The sequence below is a fragment of the Zeus faber genome (genome assembly GCF_960531495.2).
Source record: "Zeus faber genome assembly, chromosome: 4".
NCBI lineage: Eukaryota > Metazoa > Chordata > Actinopteri > Zeiformes > Zeidae > Zeus > Zeus faber.
This window is the reverse complement of record NC_137191.1, coordinates 17,187,212-17,205,022: the sequence shown is the minus strand read 5'-3', so window position 1 is coordinate 17,205,022 and position 17,811 is coordinate 17,187,212. Positions and strand designations below refer to the sequence as shown.

Below are 17,811 nucleotides of genomic sequence, written 5' to 3'. Positions count from 1 at the left end.
GATTTCTTTTTTTTTTTTTCTTTTTTCCTGCTTTTCACATGAGCAAAACTCGAATCATGTTACAACAAGTGGTTATAATTGGATCAGGCTCACATTTTTATCAGTCACTTGCAATGCCCTCATAAGCAACAGGGGGAAAAAGTGGATTAGCAATTAAGTATTTTGATGGATGACAAGCATCCATAAGAGGCTTTTTTTTTTCCATCTTCAAATCCTTAGTCGTTTCCATAGTAATAGTAGTGTGTGCCTGTGTGCGCGTGCGTGCGTGCGTGGGCGTTCAGATGCCCATGTGTGAGGGAATGTTTAAGGAGCGATCTCGGGGGTTTTAACACAACCCTTTTACACGGTAGTGGCGGCGACATAAAGCTATCTCCGCAGCCAGCGCGGTCGGCCCTTCCCGCTGCCAATTTCCATCAAGGCTTGAGACCGTACATCACCATCACACCTCGGGCGCGTTTGAAATTTAAATTATACCCAAACATCTCAAATGTCTTAACGGTTAACGGTGAACCGTGCGTACTCTTTAGGTGAAAACAACCCTTTTCTGTAGGTCTACGTCATGGATTGATGTGTTTTGTTTTTTGTTTTTTTTGTGTTTGTTTTTGTTTTTGTTTTGTTTTTCCTCGATTCACTACACTACACCACCACGACAGTCGATGTTTCTCCGCCTCCCACTGTAAATTCCAGTCAAGCCAAGCTTTGAACGCAGACTTTCAGAGTGGTCAGAGGCAGAGTTTCCCGACCTTCTTTCCGTCACGATGCAGGGTTAGCCTAACCCTAACCCTAACCTTAACCCCCAACCCCGAACTGAAGCCTTCAGATGCAGTCTAGATGCGAAAATAATGAGCTCAAAATTCAGAGGCAATCCAACTACAGAAATACACCTTTACTTTTTTTTTTTCAAATCAGACTTCAAATCCAGTTAGCTGCGTTCACAAAGATGGCGGCAAAAAGTCAGAAGTTCAAAGCCCTTTACCTGGGCAACTGGTGCACACAAAATCAATTTTATCGAGAGCCTTCACATGAATAACGGAGTTCAACAGGACAGTTCAACTGCCCAGTCGACGGAGGAGGCGGGGGGCTGTCATCGAGATAACTTTTACTAACCTTACCCTAACCCTTTTTGCAATGAAATAACAACACCACTATCCTGTTGACCACTCAAAACCTGACAAGACCTGAGCTTATTATTATGGCCTACCAGTAGTGATGGAACTGCGAATGATTCATTCATGACTAACACATCTTTTGATTGACTCTGGAGTCGGGAGTCACTCTGCCAAAAGAGTGAATCTTTGACTCGCGAGTTGAAAATAATGTCTGAGGACTCATTTGAAGTCCAAGGCGATAAAAGATGTCGGCATTTGGCACAATTCATATAGAATGTGACTGATTTTTACTTTACATTCCACAAAAATAGTAAATTAGACAGAACCGAATGATTCTTGTGAGAACTCCATTCACCACTCAGAGCCGAACCGACTCTTCTTGCCTTTATGGAACTAAAGCAAATGAACAAATTAAAAAATGTAACACCTCTTTACTCTTTACCAAGAACCGAATCTCAAAACAGAGCCCAACCTTTTATCACTACGAATAATTTTCACTTTCAGGGTGAAACTTGAGCTCGTTCTGATGAACGCAGATCTGCTATCCTGCTGGAACTGACAAGTTGGATGAAGCCTTGCAGTTTTGATCTGGCAACACAAAGAGATCCTTTCCGTTATTTGAATGTGAGAACATGTTCACTGGGTCACCTGGCGAGGTCTCCCGGCACAAAACACTGGTCCGAGGAGCCAGTTAAATCCCCCATCTCTCCATCCATTTACCCCGCTAGCGCTAACCCTAAGGATGCAGTGGCTAACCTGAACCTCCTTTGGCTTCTTTCCACATTGAACGGGGTGTTTGGTGAACAGAGGTTGGGAATCCCGAGTCCCGCGTCCAGGCCGTGCACGGGCTGGTCCACAAGCTGCCCGAGAGGAACCGGCAGGTCCTGGGGCTCCTGATGAAGCATCTCAACAAGTGAGCGAGCGGAGTTTCAACAACTCCCTCCCTCCTCCCTCCCTCTCGTTTCTCTCTTACTCGTCTTGTCGTCTATCTCCTCATTCTCACTCTACGTGCTCCTTCTCTCTCTCTCTCTCTCTCTCTCTCTCTCTCTCTCTCTCTCTCTCTCTCTCTCTCTCTCTCCCTCACTCCCACTCTCTTCACTCCCCCTTCCCTGCTGTCACTCCATCTTTTCTTTTTCACTCTCTACTCAGAGTGTTTGACAAGAGAGGAGGATGATGATGCATCCAGACTAATAACTTTTTTTTTTTTTTTTTTGCTTTTACTTATACGACGTGCAGTGTTTTAATTACAGTTATAGATAGATGGAGGGATCGATGGATGGATAGATAGCTGGATAGCTAGATAGATGGATAGATATTTTATCCACCCCAGGGGAGAAATAGCTGTGTCACAGCAGCTTTCGTCAAAAAATAGGCAATAATAAAAAAGATGGAAGAAAAAAAGAAAAAGGCAATATACAATAAACCTTAGAGGAGACTAGCAGATAGACAAATGTGAAAATATACAATAAACCTAGAAAGAATTACAATTCAAAAGATTTACCTAAAAAGTTGCGACATTTAAATTTGGCACTATACAATAAACCTAATGATCGTAGACAATATATCCAAACCTAAAAGCCGCGGTTTCTGCTTTACCTGTTCAATAGCCCGGCAGTGGAATATAAAATTAGCTTAAAAAGGGAAATTAAATCAAACTGACTCAAATGAAGTTGAGATTTACCCCCATTAACCCAGAACGGACACTACAACTATTACGCAAGCTCCCTATTTATGGGAGATTTGAGAGGGAGCGGGATTTAAGAAACATTGTTGGCGATCATTACAAGGGTTTTTTTTTATTTTTTATATTTTATTTTTTTTACCTCACAGAGCTTTTTATAAACTAAATAGGAGCAAATTGAAGATAAGTAAATAATCCCCCATTCCTTCCCCGCGGCAGCAGGAGTCTGGTGAATCTCATTTCGTAGAAACTCGGCTACAGAATCGGGCTGTGGTTAAAAAGGTGACGCTATTGAAATTGAATTTGGATTATCCAGCGTGAAATTCTGGAGCCTCTCTCTCTCTCTCTCTGTCTCTCTCTATCTCTCTCTCTCTCTCTCTCTCTCTCCCTCTCTCTCTCGTGTTGGCGTGTGTGTGTCTGTCCTGCAGCGAAAAAGGAGGCAGAGCCAGAATTTCACACTCCTATCCGAAATGGTTTTGGGAGATGTTATAAATGCGAGTTGTCATTGGTGTTTTTTGTCTTCAAAGGCGTCCTTTGAAGCTATTTAAACTGTCTCTGCAGATGGAATGCATATCATTCACATTTCCACTGTGAAATCTGTTCACCTGTCGGCCCCAAACTTCCCACGAATAGTTTTTTTTTTGTTTTGTTTTGTTTTTTTTCTTTTTCTTCGATTACCAAGTTTGAACTCAGCGGATGCTCCAATATCTGAAGTTCTCTCAGAAAATGTACTGAACTCATGAGGACCTTTATAACGAAGACCTCAACGTTAAAATTATAAAATAACAAAATCCGACCAATTTGAAGTTTTATATCAAATGTTATTTGACAGTAGAAAAAGCACTTTGTGTATTCACATGATCCATCACTGGGTGTGTTAAAATGTGTAAAAAGTGTCTTAAAATTCTGATTGTGCTTTTTCAGTTTTCATTAAAGACCCTTTCAGTGAAATAGAAAGAAATGAAACCCCGGTCAGTTTTGAGTACGTCGGCCTGACGGTTTGGCTGCTTTTTTTCGGGAGATCTCAATCTGGAGATTCATAGAGCGCTGGCTTTAAGTTTGAACTCCTGCCGGGAAATAGTTTTCTGTGCTTTTGTTTCCAACAATTTTATGCAAAAATAAATCTGTTCCAAATATTGGTTAAAAAAACGAAAGAGTCTTCGTTGAGATTTAATAGGAAACTGTTCCAGTTTATCGATGCCACAGCGACAAAATGAGGTGATTACATGAGAGGGAAAAAATATTTAATCTTCTCCCTCGAGTTATTGTTTAGTGGTTGGCCCACAAATAAAGGATGTGTCGTGTTTTCTTAGGCACAATGTTTTGTTGACTTGATTCTGAGGGAAATTCTGGAAGGACTTCGTCCTGGGATTTCTGAATCTGGAGGTTCTGATCCAAAACTTAGGCTGTTTTTTAATTTATTTTTTATTTTCTTTACTTAAATGAACATAAACAGTAAACAATGACTTTGACTTTAATGAGCATAAACATAAAACAATGACTTTGACTTTGAACTCCGTCATTTTTTATGTTTTTTATTATTATGTAAATTGTATCTCATTTCTTATCATAGCCTCCTAAAATGTTAAGTTGTGATTGAGTCTGATAGTCAGTTTTATATATAAACTCATATATACATATTTTTATCATTTCACATCTAATTTTAAATTGGTACTGTACTAGTTCTAATAATTAATATTGGCTCTGCATATTGATGTGAAATGCAACACAAAAATGTTGGAGTCCCTTAATGAACTATAACACTTTTATATCACATTATAACTTGTGTGTTGACTTAAATGCCTGTAGCACTGTAGTAATTCCAAAGTCAGGGGATTATTATTCTCCCGAAAGACACATTTTCAAATCCATTTAAGCCTCTGTGATTTAGCTGATTACCGTCCAAACCTGTGGAGTATACATGTTTCTACAACAGGGTCAGTGTTTCAGAGCAGTTTGCATGAAGTGAAAAGTGAAGTCAACGCAGGGGGTGATGCGTGACATGTGCCCAAATTCAGTGTCAACGATTGGCATACGCCGTGTTTTTTTTGTTTTTTCCGAGTTTGTGTTCAGAATGCTAAGCACACAACAAATTTATAAGAAATATAATATATATGAAAAAACTTAATAACAGATCATTTCTAAGAAAACGTATTTTTTATGATTCATAGTTAAAGGTTTTTAACACAATCCAAACATACCAAGTTAAATAGAAGAAAAGTAAATAAATACATTCTTGACAATAGAGAAGATGATAAAAAAAATTGTAAATGTAGCAACAGCAGAAAAAACAACAACAAAAAAAAAACACCCTGATGGCCCTGTAAATCTTAAGCATCTATTGCTCTAACCCCACCTCCCTGTTTAACTACCCCTACATACTGTATGAACAATATTTTTTTTTCAATATACATGCATGTATCCCCTCTGATTTCATTACTTCTGTGCACCAATCCTGGGATGACAGGCTCTATTCAAGAAAACACGTCTGATATACCTTAATTTCCCCCAGCGTGGCGGCCCACAGCAAGCACAACCTGATGACGGTGGCAAATTTGGGCGTGGTGTTCGGCCCCACGCTGATGAGGCCGCAGGAGGAGACCGTGGCGGCCATCATGGACCTCAAGTTCCAGAACATTGTGGTGGAGATCCTCATTGAGAAGCATCAGAAGGTAAAAGAAGTATTGGGACTGTTGAAATAACAGTTGCAATAAGAAACTTATGGTTATTATTTAAGGCATTTGTTCACTTTGGTACTTTTACAAAATGCTGACCAAATCCAGATGGGAGAGTTTTTCAGTTATTTTTTAAGAACGAACAGCAACTGACTTTTCCCAGCTTTTCTTGGTTTCTTTTTTTCTGATTTATAAAGCTGTCCTTTTTCAGGCATTTAACGTTTTCCGCCAATAGGAGGAGCTCTTTATGTTCAAAATGTTTTCTTCAAATCCACTGTAACAGTGAAAATGAATATATTTTCCTTGTCATTTTGGGGAAATGATTAAGCTGCATTTTATTATATATACACTTGATTATAACTGAGTTGTCCGTTACCACCCCCAAATAGATTTATTTGGATCATAAGTCCTATTTAAACTTGTAGTTTGTGGGATCATGTAATCTCCCAGAATGTCATTAATCGTGTCAGTCCTGAAAGAGGGCCTTGGTTCTCTGTGTCAAAAGAGGGTCGAGATTAGTTTTGTAATCTCTATTGCGCTGCTGACCTCAGATAGAATCAGGAGCAATTAGTGTGTGTGTGTGTGTGTGTGTGTGTGTGTGTGTGTGTGTGTGTGTGTGTGTGTGTGTGTGTGTGTGTGTGTGTGTGTGTGTGTGTGTGTGTGTGTGTGTGTGTGTGTATATATATGTGTATATATATATATATGCGCTCACACAGGGAGCACAGGGTGTACTGCTGACACTGCCTTGCAGGTGGCCAAACACCATCCAGGAGCAGCGGGGGCTACTTTAGAAAGTGTTGGAGCAGCTGGAAAGTTTAGCAGACAGACAGGCAGACAGACGGACAGACTGAGTCCCTCTCCAGACTGTTGATACCCCCAGATTCCAGCGCTGGTGTTTTACATTCACCTCCATCTGCACAGAGCGAGAGGCACAGACACCAATTCTCAGCCACATCAGATTTCTCACTTTCTCTTTCTCTCTCTCTCTCTCTCTCTCTCTCTCTCTGTCTCTCTCTCTCTCTCTCTCGCTCTCTCCCAAAACTTTCTCACTCAACCACTCCCCCACCCCCTTGCCCGGATCTGTCTCTCTGGCTGGCACGCTTTCACTCTCCAACTTTCTCTCTCTCACCCTCTCTCCTTCCTCACCGCCCCGTTCTCCTCGTTTGTGATCCTTTCTGAGGCTCTGCTGAGACTTCCTCTCCTCTGCAGCCCTATTCTCTTTCAACTCCACATCTGAAGTTTATATGTAAACACAGGCCCGGTGTAAACAAGCCGCTGCAGTTGGCTAAACCCCCACCACCCCCACCCCCATGAGCCCGGGCCCTGTTTATTTTGCCCCATGCTCTCTCAGAGAATGGGTCAGACTCTCTGAAACCCTTCTTTTTTTTTTTTTGGGCTCTAACCGAGAACCACATTCCAAGGCCGCATTAGGTCTGTGGCATATGTGGGGCCTTTGCTTTGATATACAGGGAGGTGGGCGGACAAAATACAATTACAAATCCAGCTGCAGTGGAGAGTTATATTGGGTTGATTGCAACATGATCCAACAAACGAAGTTCCAAAGAGGCCAAATAGCCAGCAGCTAAATTCCAGGTGCATCAGTCACAAAAGCTGCAGAACTTTTTTTATACTGTATGTCAATTGGCACAGTCAGACAGCATATGACAAACGGCATCAGCAAAGAGGCTCCGTGGTCGCAAGTCAAATCTCACGGACAAGGATAGACGAACCCTTAACAAGATAGTGGATGGATGCCACAAAAGTAGAGCTTCAAAAGATTACCACAGAATTTGAACCGGCACGCCTGTGGCACAGTCTCAACAAGCGACATGTTGTGAGCTTCTCATAGCTTGAATCGTGGCAGGGCTGTCTCACGGAAAAAAGAAAACACTTCTATCCAAGGCCAATGGACATGGACAGTTGCATTACCTGGTGTCAGGAGTACAGAACATGGATCCCTGAGAAATAGAAAAAGTAATATGGTCTCATGAGTCATCTTTCAGCCTGTTTCCTACATCAAGACAGGTTTATGTTGGGGGAAAGCCAAAGGATGGCCTCAAAACCAACATGTCTGTTGCCAACCGTTGAACGTGGTGGGGATCTCTAATGGTGTGTCATGGGAGTCATTGAGTCTAATAATTGCCCTGCCTGGTTGTCTGCCCGCCATGGACTGCGAGGCCACGTGCACCCCATTGTGCGAACACTCTTCCATCATGTCAATTCACATATTCCAGAATGACAATATCCTCACAACCGCAAACCAAATTCAAGGGCGATTTTATGCACACTAAGATATATTAAAGTGCCTGCCATGGCGTCCCCAATGCCCTGGTCCTGAACACCATCAAACCTTAAAGAAAGGAGGTTCTTGGGGGAAGAGTGCAAAGAAGATTTCCACCTTCTACCAGCCCTCAAACATAAACTGGGGCTTTTCTTCTTTAAGAACGGGGCAATATCCCACGGCACTCATTGTATTCAGTGTGGCGCTTGTATGACAGCATTCCAAGAAGGATTGCAGCTGTCCTGAAGGCAAAGGGTGACCCCACCCCTTGTATATCCCCTGGATCTAAGCAATCTTTTAATTTTAATTACCACTGGATAAATGCACTCATTTTCATTGTGTTGAATTGGGGTGGGGGTCAGTCAGTCTAGGACATGTTGCTGTTCTTATACTCCTGTCATACCTGCGGTGCATTCTTGCCTTTTGTATTATGAAAACACTCACTCACACCTTGTGCATTCAGATCTTTTCAGATGCCCCAGAGTCATGCCCTTCTCCACCTGCTGCACCCGTACTCTTTGCTCCCACAAGACAGTCCAAGAAGCAGAGTCGTCACAGCCGACCCCTGGCTGTCTACAACCCACAAGCCCTGGACATCCAGACCGGTGAGAGACCCGTACACGTACGGCTTTCTTAAAAGATGAGCTTCAAAAACACGAGTACTCTAAAGGAAAAGTTAAAATACGAAAGGAAAAAGAAACATATGTACACTATATACAACCAAGCTACATAGCTCAAAATGTACACCATTAGCAAAGACTGGAAAGCATTAAAGGACTCAGTAAAAGTTTATTACATGTGAGACACTACTCACTCCAAAAAATGACTGTGTACAAAATTCAGCTGGGTACCATGGAGGATTCCTGGATTGGATTTTAAAACTGTGAATTATGTCTTGCATGTTTTCCTTGAGTGTTTTTTTGTGTTTTTTTCTCTTTTCATTCGAATAGTGCTTATGGTACTTTATGTGCATCATTTATTGCATGAGCATTATAACCTGGGTGGCCCTGATGGAACTCTGCCCATCCCAGAATGTCTGTGCCACACTTAGCAACATAACCATATAAACAATGCAAAGCAGTTTAATACTTAGGTTTGGTCATTATTTTGATTACTTTTTTTGCGGTTAAATATTCATGTTCTACTTAGGTTTACTTAGGCTAGTTACCTGGCCTGCTGGCCCTGATACTGGAGCTCCCGTGGCTCCTACCCCGCCGCTGTTTAAATCCCTCCCCCCTCCACACGATACCAGAGCAGCCCAAATCTGCTTAGCAGATTGCCTCCCTTTATACTGCAACAGCTTTTATGATGGGGTGTTTTTAATATCTGGGATGAAACACGTAATCCTCCTTTTTAACCTTTGTGTCTTGTATGTGGGTCTGGGATAATGGAATAAAGTAAGATGTCTCAGCATTCAGAGCGGGGGAAAACACGTTGAAAGATGATAGTGTGTGTGTGTGTGTGTGTGTGTGTGTGTGTGTGTGTGTGTGTGTGTGTGTGTGTGTGTGTGTGTGTGTGTGTGTGTGTGTGTGTGTGTGTGTGTGTGTGTGTGTGTGTGTGTGTGTGTGTGTTAAGAGAGAGTTGTTAAGGGCTTTGATGATTTCTCTCTTTAGACCAAAAGAAAAAATCTTTTGTAATAGAAACGACTGGGCTTTATTGTTGAAGGTTTATTTTTCTTTTTGGGTCAGTTGCTGATTAAATGGTTAAAATAAGACCACACTATAGACACTGACAAAGTGTAACTAATGGGACATACACACCAAGCTAGATATCATACATCTAGCCCAGTGATCGTCAACTGGCGACCCACGGGCCACATCTGGCCCGTCAAAGCTTCCCATCCGGCTCGAAGAATGTTAATTAATTCAGAAAATGTGAGGAGGAAAACAATGTGTTCCGGTAATTAGGATATCTAGTAGTGCTGACTGATAAATCACATTTTCGTCGTCATTGCCGTATGAACATGTGCGATAAACACAGTGCAAAACACTGCCTGAGACGCGATGAATAAGAATTTCTATTTTTTTTTATTCATCTGGGAGACCGACGCCATCAGCGATCGATTAACTAGGGAAATCCCAAAACTCTAATCTGTGTTTTCCCCAGATATATTTTTTTTACTTCAAGAGTTGTTTTTGTTGAGTTTAGAAGAAAATATTTTAAAGGGAGCAGGGGAAATTAAACTTGAATTTCTTATTGTTATAATGTCTTATTTATTCTGTTTAATTGGTTGGGAATTCATGTGCAATTTGTTCAATAAAAGCTTGTTCGAAGTTATTTATTTAATTACTGTCTTCAGTGGGCATAAGCTATTCAATGTTTGGGGTCTATGTTAGCAGTGTGCTTATTAAAGCGGAAAGACATCTTTGTCTCTCCGTATAGCTTATATGTACACTTCAATATTTGTCTATTTATCGCAAGTGATCGTCATTGAAATATTGAACATTCTTCATTAAAGCTGCGGTTTTCCTTTTCAGCTTTCCCCTTTAGGCTCTTTGGGAGTGACATTTTTGCTTGCCTGACAAACAATTCAAAAGCCCTTTCTTCCTGCAAGTGTTTTCCACCAGTCAGGACACTGCATAATAGTGTCAAAACGATTGACGTGACAGCTCCCCAAAAGTGAAGCCATCTTGATTGCTCCCTGGTGGCTGGCTGCAGTACAGGTGTTAAGAGTCTGTTCACAATGATGTAGGCTAGTAAAAATAACTTTACTTTTGTAATCAAGTGGAAAATATTAAAGATTAATACATTTATACATTTTTTTTATTTGAAAGTCCGGCCCCCACAGTTTCTGCTGAGAAAAATTCTGGCCCTTGGACAAATGTAGTTGAAGAAAAGTCCACTGCGTTGAAATTACAACTTACAAATATATTATTCTACTTATATCTGTTCCTTTTGTGTCTTCTGGAGCACTCAGAAATTTGAATTGCCAATTTCATGAAATGTAAAATACAAATACTGTACATACAAACAAACCCGCCTTGCCTCCAATATCTTAGAACATCTATAGTTAGAATATGTCACGGTTATTTTCTTTGAGTTTAACTTGGCAGAAATTATTATTGAGCTTTGCACATCAGTCTAATGTGCTTGTTATATCCCATGATTTGTCCATAGGGATATTGATATTGATCCCTCGTCTTCAACAATGACCCAAAGTAACCCATACCCTCGTTTTCAAATTCATACATTAAATATTACATTTCTGTTCTAAACAATGCTTTTTCAAATAAGGGTTTCCATGCCATAAACTTACCTAGTCTTGTGTAAAACAAAAGTGGTACTAATGGACCAGTCAACGCCTGAATTGAATCTAATGACTCTTTTATTTTTTAGTCTATGGCCTCGATCAGTAATGGTTAATTGCAGAAGAAGCACTTTGTAGATTTGTAGAAGCAGTGGAAAAGTTTACAGTTTACAGATTATTATTATTATTATTTTTTTCATATTTGGTCTGAAATGCTGCTCCAGCCATTTAACAATAACTAGTTTACATCAAGTCAACAAGTTGGTTTAATTGAAGTGAAGTTGAAATTGAAGAGAAGACTCGAAATTGTATTTTGCTATCATTGGAAAGTCATGTCAGATTGTGTTGTTATATCGAATCATGTTTCTGGATACGTTTTTTAAATTCTTCAGATTTTCTCACTATACACCACATCTTGCACAGAACTTTATATACTCGGATTAGAAACAAACAGAAGTAACACTGTGCACCACCATGTGATCAAATACTGAATGAATATCTGTCATTACAATGTTACATAATACTTCATAGAGCATCCATTTTGGACATCTGCTCATAGCGATTGCTGGGGAAAGAAAGAAAAGAAAAAAATAATCTCGGCGCTCCATCTTATTCAAACTCCTTTCTTTCTCCTAAACATTAGCAGCTGTTTTTCTAGCTCCCAGTTTCCCCCCAAAACAGCAAAAATGTTTGGTCAAAGGCAAATGCTGTGCTATGCAGAAAGCCCGGACTGAAAGGACTGAAAAGATCTCCCTCGTGTTTCTTGCTTTTCCACTTCTCTGCGGCTTTGCAGGATAATCCACACAAAAGAAAAAAAATCACAATTTTAAATCAAATAGTTTGAATAGGCCCTTGAGTTTTACCTTCAAATAGACAATTCAGCTATTTCATCTATCAGCATCAGGTTACATGCCGTTAACGAAAAGCGTTTATTTCCCTCTGCGGTGAGGCTTGTTCGAGGGATACTTCCGAATTTCCACCCTTATCATTTCCATATTTGGGACGAAGGGATCGATGGATGTGATATTCAGGTTTATTGAATCTTAAGCAGGAGAAGATTCTCCTCTGGCCGTCCTCCGGTTATGAGGGAACTTAGCGGAGACTCCAAAAGCACTTAGGCTTAATCGTAGCTTAATCACATAACTTAACGCCGCCGCAGTTTGTCCGATCAGATTTGAACCATTATTTCGGGATTTTGATGGAGGGCGGAAAAAAAGGCAAATATCTATTTCAGGGATTCTATTCTCTGGGGACGTTCCTGCGGTGGAGTGATACTTTGCAAGACACCATAGAGAATATAGCCCCAGAGTTGATTGATTTCATTGCTTTTGAATTTGAAATGAATGCTGTTTACTTCTTTTATAAATGGAGGATAGCTAAAGCTACGTAGATATATTTAGTGACTGAGCCCTCTAAATAAAGGCATTTTGAAGTGGAAAAAGTTCAGTGAATTGGAACTGTATGCCCCAACCACATTGTCATGTGTTCTTCTTATTCTTTGATTAAATCATATTTATCATCGATAGGGCTGCCGTCAAATAGTACATTAGCCGATGAGAAGAGTCTTAAGCTGCTTTCACACATGCACTGTAAACCAGAAATTATCCGGACTTTACCCAGATGAGCTGTATGTGCGAACGCAAATGTCCGAATCGTTTGAGCTGGACATTAACCGGACTTAACCTTGCCAGCATCCTAGTACGAAGTCTGCGTAATGTCCGATTGAGCGGTACGTGTGAAGGGAGCAGGTAATTGTCCGGATCATTCACAGCGAGCGATTGGGCGTGTCGCATGTTGATGACCTCTCTGTCATGCTATCTCTCTCAAGGAGTTTTACTGCTTCGTACTCCTTTCTGCTTTCTTTTATTATTCCTTTCCACCCTTTTGTTTATATTGCAGATAAGTCCAAATACATGGAGTATCAACACATAAAAAGCCCAACTACTGATAAGTTTGTAGCCTCCGCCATCTAGGGTGTGCTGTAAAACTCTGCAGTGTCATTGTGTCACGTCTTGCCTCCTCTAGCTCTACCCAGGCTCCACCCCTCATCTGAACAAAACAGATTATTTCCAGAAAGCGTAAACGAGTCCGACACAGAAAATCCCCGGTTGTGAGCTACATGTGTGAAACGGTAAATAAGATAATCAGATCCGGACATTTTCCGAATATTGTCCGGAGTGCATGTGTGAAGTGTGAATTAGACCAATATTGTGATTTGCAATTTAGTATACAATTTCTTCTGTATTATTCACTAAACACGAGAAATAAATCATTCTATGACCAAAGTATGACCAACACAACATTGGATACAGTCAACATATAAACTGCTCTTTGCTGTAGGCCAGGCCTACCTGTTATGATTAAAAGAATGCATGAATTGATGTGAATAACATCTTTATTTAACTATTGAATTGTAAAAAGAAAAGCCTTCAATCACAGAAGTGTTAGAAGTAGTACTGCAATATTGACTGATTGATTAAACCTCAAGCCCTGTAATTGTTCGTATCTGAAAATTATTTTGTTTTTGAAAAATTTGCTCTAGGCGGTGGGGGGTGAGTCACAGAGAAAGTGTCCCCATTACGCACAGTTTAGTTCCATAGAGATATAAAATAAAATAAAAACACTCCTCTCGCGTTCTAGTAAATTGCAATGTCGGTTTGAATTCGATTATTCGTTCAACCCTATTCTGGAGCTGCACCTTGTCAAAATGAACCTTAAAACCAATATGGCTGGACCCATCTATGAAACGCTAGGGGGCTTTTAGACGAGTCGCGGGGGCCAGGGACCGGAAGGTCTAGCGACCCAGGGAGGCGCAGAGGTAGGGGCGGAGCGTTGCTGTCAATCCCGTCCCTGGAAATGCGCCTGATGAGGGGTCCCTCACGGTACGGCCACACCGCCGGCGACGGGGCACTGCTCAGCGGCAGGCTGCAACGCATTTCAAACGGCGTTAGGCTTCGTCTGGCTGCCTGCGGAGCTTCGCCCGGCAACAAGCTTACAGCTTCACGGCGACAAGGAAAGTTGAGCAGGTTTCAACTGTATACAAATGAGCAGCGCCGGGTGACAGCCAATAGAGGGGAAGATACGCTCTAAATGGCGCTGGTCCTTGGAAAATGGACGCTCGCACCACTGCATTGTTCCTATTATTTTAAATGATAAATGTCACTTAAACTATCGATAAAATAAGGAACACTTAATTTTATGTTTCTTCAACAAGGACGTTACTTACATTTTTTTCAAGAGATCATTTATTTTGCAAAGTAGGAAACTGCACAATTTTAATTAAAAAAAAAAATAAAAATAAGTAGACAGGCCCCATCTATCGATCTATAAAATGTATATTAAATATGGAAAAGGAGAAAGGTTTGACATGTTGGCGTACCCACAACGGCAAGTCCATTTTGAGCCGACATGCCCACAGACACCAGGTGTTCAGAAGCCCCGTCGCTGGCGATGCGACCGGGCGGCGACAAGACGAGAGCTGCTCGGCTTCACGCTGCAGCCCCATCACTGGCGGTGTGGCCCTGGCAAAACGAGGGGACGCCGGCAACGGGAAGACGATCTTCTGTACGACACATTTCAGTGCAAATGATGTCAATATGTAAATGAAATGTGTACATTAATGAAATAATAATAATAGGGCCTCATAAGTTTAACCGTGCTTGCGAGTTAAATCAATATTTTTAAAGGCTGGTTATTAGGTTTTGTATTTATCTGTTATGTAGCGCCGTGTTAACAATGTTAGTTATAACATTCTTTCGCATCCCTGGAACTCAAACCATTTCCCGATGCCCCAAAAGCATATATTTAAATAATTAAATGTATATAGTAAACGTGCAACGATTAGTCTACTAATTGCTTGAGCTGATGACTAAAAGTCGACGAGGAAAATCTTTACTCGGAGGCGGCCCTAATTATTAATCGTCATCAAATGAATAAATGAGTGATCCCCATCAAACATTCCCCTTTACGTGCCCCAAAAAACAGTGGGCCTCATTCACAAAACTTACAATCCCTCGATTTTGTGCTTGCCCTAGGTATTGCAGATGCGGAATGGCAGTGAAAATTGATGCGTATTCCCATTCATTGTAGCTGCCAAAAACATCATGCAGACTTAAGGGACCTGTGCAAATAAGCCATGCTGAAAGGAGCCAGGCGGAGAAGAGAACCACCAATACATGGAGCGGTTAGCCAAATACTCCAATAAAAGCAAACGTTAATCTTAACTTTTTTGTTGTGGTTTTTTTTCTCTGCCACTGCTTAATTTGTGTTTATTTTTGTCCATTTTTAATGCTCATTCAGTGTGTAATGTTTTTTGTCACATTGTCGAGTTTATTGTACATTCTTTACATTCTCAATTTTCTTCCATTCTTTCTTGTTTTTTTTTCCCCTCATCTTAGATTCAGCTTTCTGGTTCACTGCTGGCGTTATTGAATTCGTTATGAATAAATTTCTCTGTTTTTTTTGTATTCATTTTGTTACTGTTGTTTTAGGTTACATATAATGTTCTTCATCACTAGGTTTTGTGTATATTTCCTACTTTATTGTGTACAGTTAACCATTAGGCTGTATTGCATGTTCCCACATTTTCCATATATCGTCATTTTCTTTATTTTATTTTTATTTATTATTTTTTCTTTTTGCTTTATCATTATTGCCTATTTTTAAATGTAAGCTGTTGCTGACACTTCAATTTCCCTTTGGGATGAATAAAGCATCTATCTACAAATAATTGGTGTTTTATTTGACTTTGGTCCTTACAATACACCATTAGTCCCTTTGAACAACTTTTGTTTATGGATATTTGTATGGTCATGAAGTGAAAGGGGGCCGCGGTGAATTCGATAGTTGTGCTCAGTAAATTGTCGATGTGGATGAACATTCACAAAAAAAGAACCGCATCGATCATTAGAAGGCAAATTTACAAGAAAATTAAAAGGCAATCGTCTTGGAGCGACCACACGGGTGAAGCCGGATGTTGCGGTTTCCATTGGAACTGAGGGACTTATTGTATTGTCATTGGACTTACTGACATATTGTGAGGATCTTATGGATACTGACTCATCCCTTCACCCTCACGTTGTCTCAGCAGTGGGGGATTGTTCCAACTCACCGACAGATGAAGTGTCGATGGGCAGCAACGAGTCGGTGTCGTCCCAGACGTCCACGGCCTCGGCCCCGGACTCTCCGCCGGCCAAGACCGACCACACCCTGCTCAGCGACAGCCTCAGCTGGTCTGGGTGAGTGTCCGTCCAGCCACCACTCGCAATGGTGGTGTTTGCCAAAATGGGCTCGTGGTGTTTTTTTATCCTTCACGCAGGAGGAATTTTACTATTTCTTTTGCTTATACCATCCTCTTCAACATAGAGAACTGGAGTAAAGGTTCCTGAGTGCTTGGTTTTGAGGAGCGGTTTCTTACTGGATCAATGAATATCTGAAAGGATATGGATATATAAGTACAAAATGAATTTGGATTGAGGGTGGAGGGAGCTTTGAATGATTTTGATATTGTTCAGCTCATGACAATGACTTTATGTTTTGAATCATGTAAATCGAATGACGATGCAATGTGTCACAAAGGTTAAAGCCTTTCAGTGTTGCTACAGTTACTGCCTAAAATCAGTGCAAACAAAGTGAAAAGAACTACTATTCAAATGACTGTATTGGTTTCACAACAACATGTTTTGATTAGACAGGGCGTGTCAAACCAACTGTTAAACTTTTAAGCCCTTTTAAGCATTGATGTTATATTGCAGATCACATCTTTGTGTAGAATGTCTTCATTTTGTCGCTCTCAGTAGGACTTTATAGGTGGTAATTAGAGCCATGGTTACGCTTATGGTCAGTTAGCATTAATATCTTCTCGTAATTCCTCTCCGGTCTCTTATTAGGATAAAATGGAAAGAATTAGCGTGAACTATATTGACTACATGTCCCCCTGCCCTCCATCTTCCCCCCTCCCTTCCAGACTGTGCATCCCACTTAGTCCGTGGTCCTTATTGTTCATTCTAGCACGTTGCTGGTCATTCATGCTGATTTGGTACATGGAGATGTTTTGGTTATGCTGCAGGTATCGGTGTCTCCACCAGGTCACGTCTCTATCACTTTGAAACATGATGTTACTGTTCATGAGCTGGATTGATTAGGAAAAAAAATATGAGGGAACTTGGCCAATAGCCGAAGAAGGAAAAATGGATTCTTCTTTAATGTTCTGGCTTTGTTACTGGCCATGGATGTAGTTAATAGTTGCTGAATACCGCGTTATTCGATTAGTAGTTCCTTCCTAATTTGTAATCCTTTTTTTTTTCCCCCCATTGTGGCGTCTTATTGTGGGACGGAAACGGCGAACAAGAGGAGGTCGTGAATCCCGGTTCTTATTTGTTTGGTAGACAGGTGGCCGTGCATGGGCCGTGTAAATCGTATTGACATTGGGGAGATATTCATCTTGTTTACACGTATAGCCATGGCCCTCGTCCCTTTATGAAGACTTGTGCCATATGTCACAGGGTGTCGCCCTGGCTTCGCTCGCCCATAAATCTTAGCGGGCGGGATGGTTTGGGACCTGTTAGCACAGGAAGGACCTGTTACGGTACTCTGTGGTGGCGGATGCCAAGTAGAAAGGGGGAGGGACAGGCCGTGGCCAGACTACGTACAATCACCCTCGGAAAGGTGTGATCTGCCCTCCACGCTATGTGCCTTGAATGTTATTTTGGATTGTTCATGATGATCTAACTACTCAGGAATTCAGTGCAATCGTATCCACACAATGACACTAACCCAAGTTTATTAACTTTGCCAACTTTGATGTCTCACTCCCTTTA

The 17,811-nt window shown here is 41.0% G+C and overlaps 1 protein-coding gene across 3 annotated transcripts in view; it reads left to right on the top strand.

Annotated features, from left to right (window-relative positions):
- The window catches only part of arhgap10 (Rho GTPase activating protein 10), a 61,778-nt gene that overhangs the window by 29,911 nt on the left and 14,056 nt on the right, over window positions 1-17,811 (top strand). For 2 of the 3 annotated variants that reach the window (XM_079998735.1, XM_079998737.1), the window contains 4 exons: window positions 1,917-2,022; window positions 5,303-5,462; window positions 8,210-8,351; window positions 16,080-16,230. In XM_079998735.1, the coding sequence (XP_079854861.1) occupies window positions 1,917-2,022; window positions 5,303-5,462; window positions 8,210-8,351; window positions 16,080-16,230 (559 nt within the window). The remainder of the gene's footprint in view (window positions 1-1,916; window positions 2,023-5,302; window positions 5,463-8,209; window positions 8,352-16,079; window positions 16,231-17,811) is intronic. The other variant, XM_079998736.1, reaches the window with a different exon arrangement.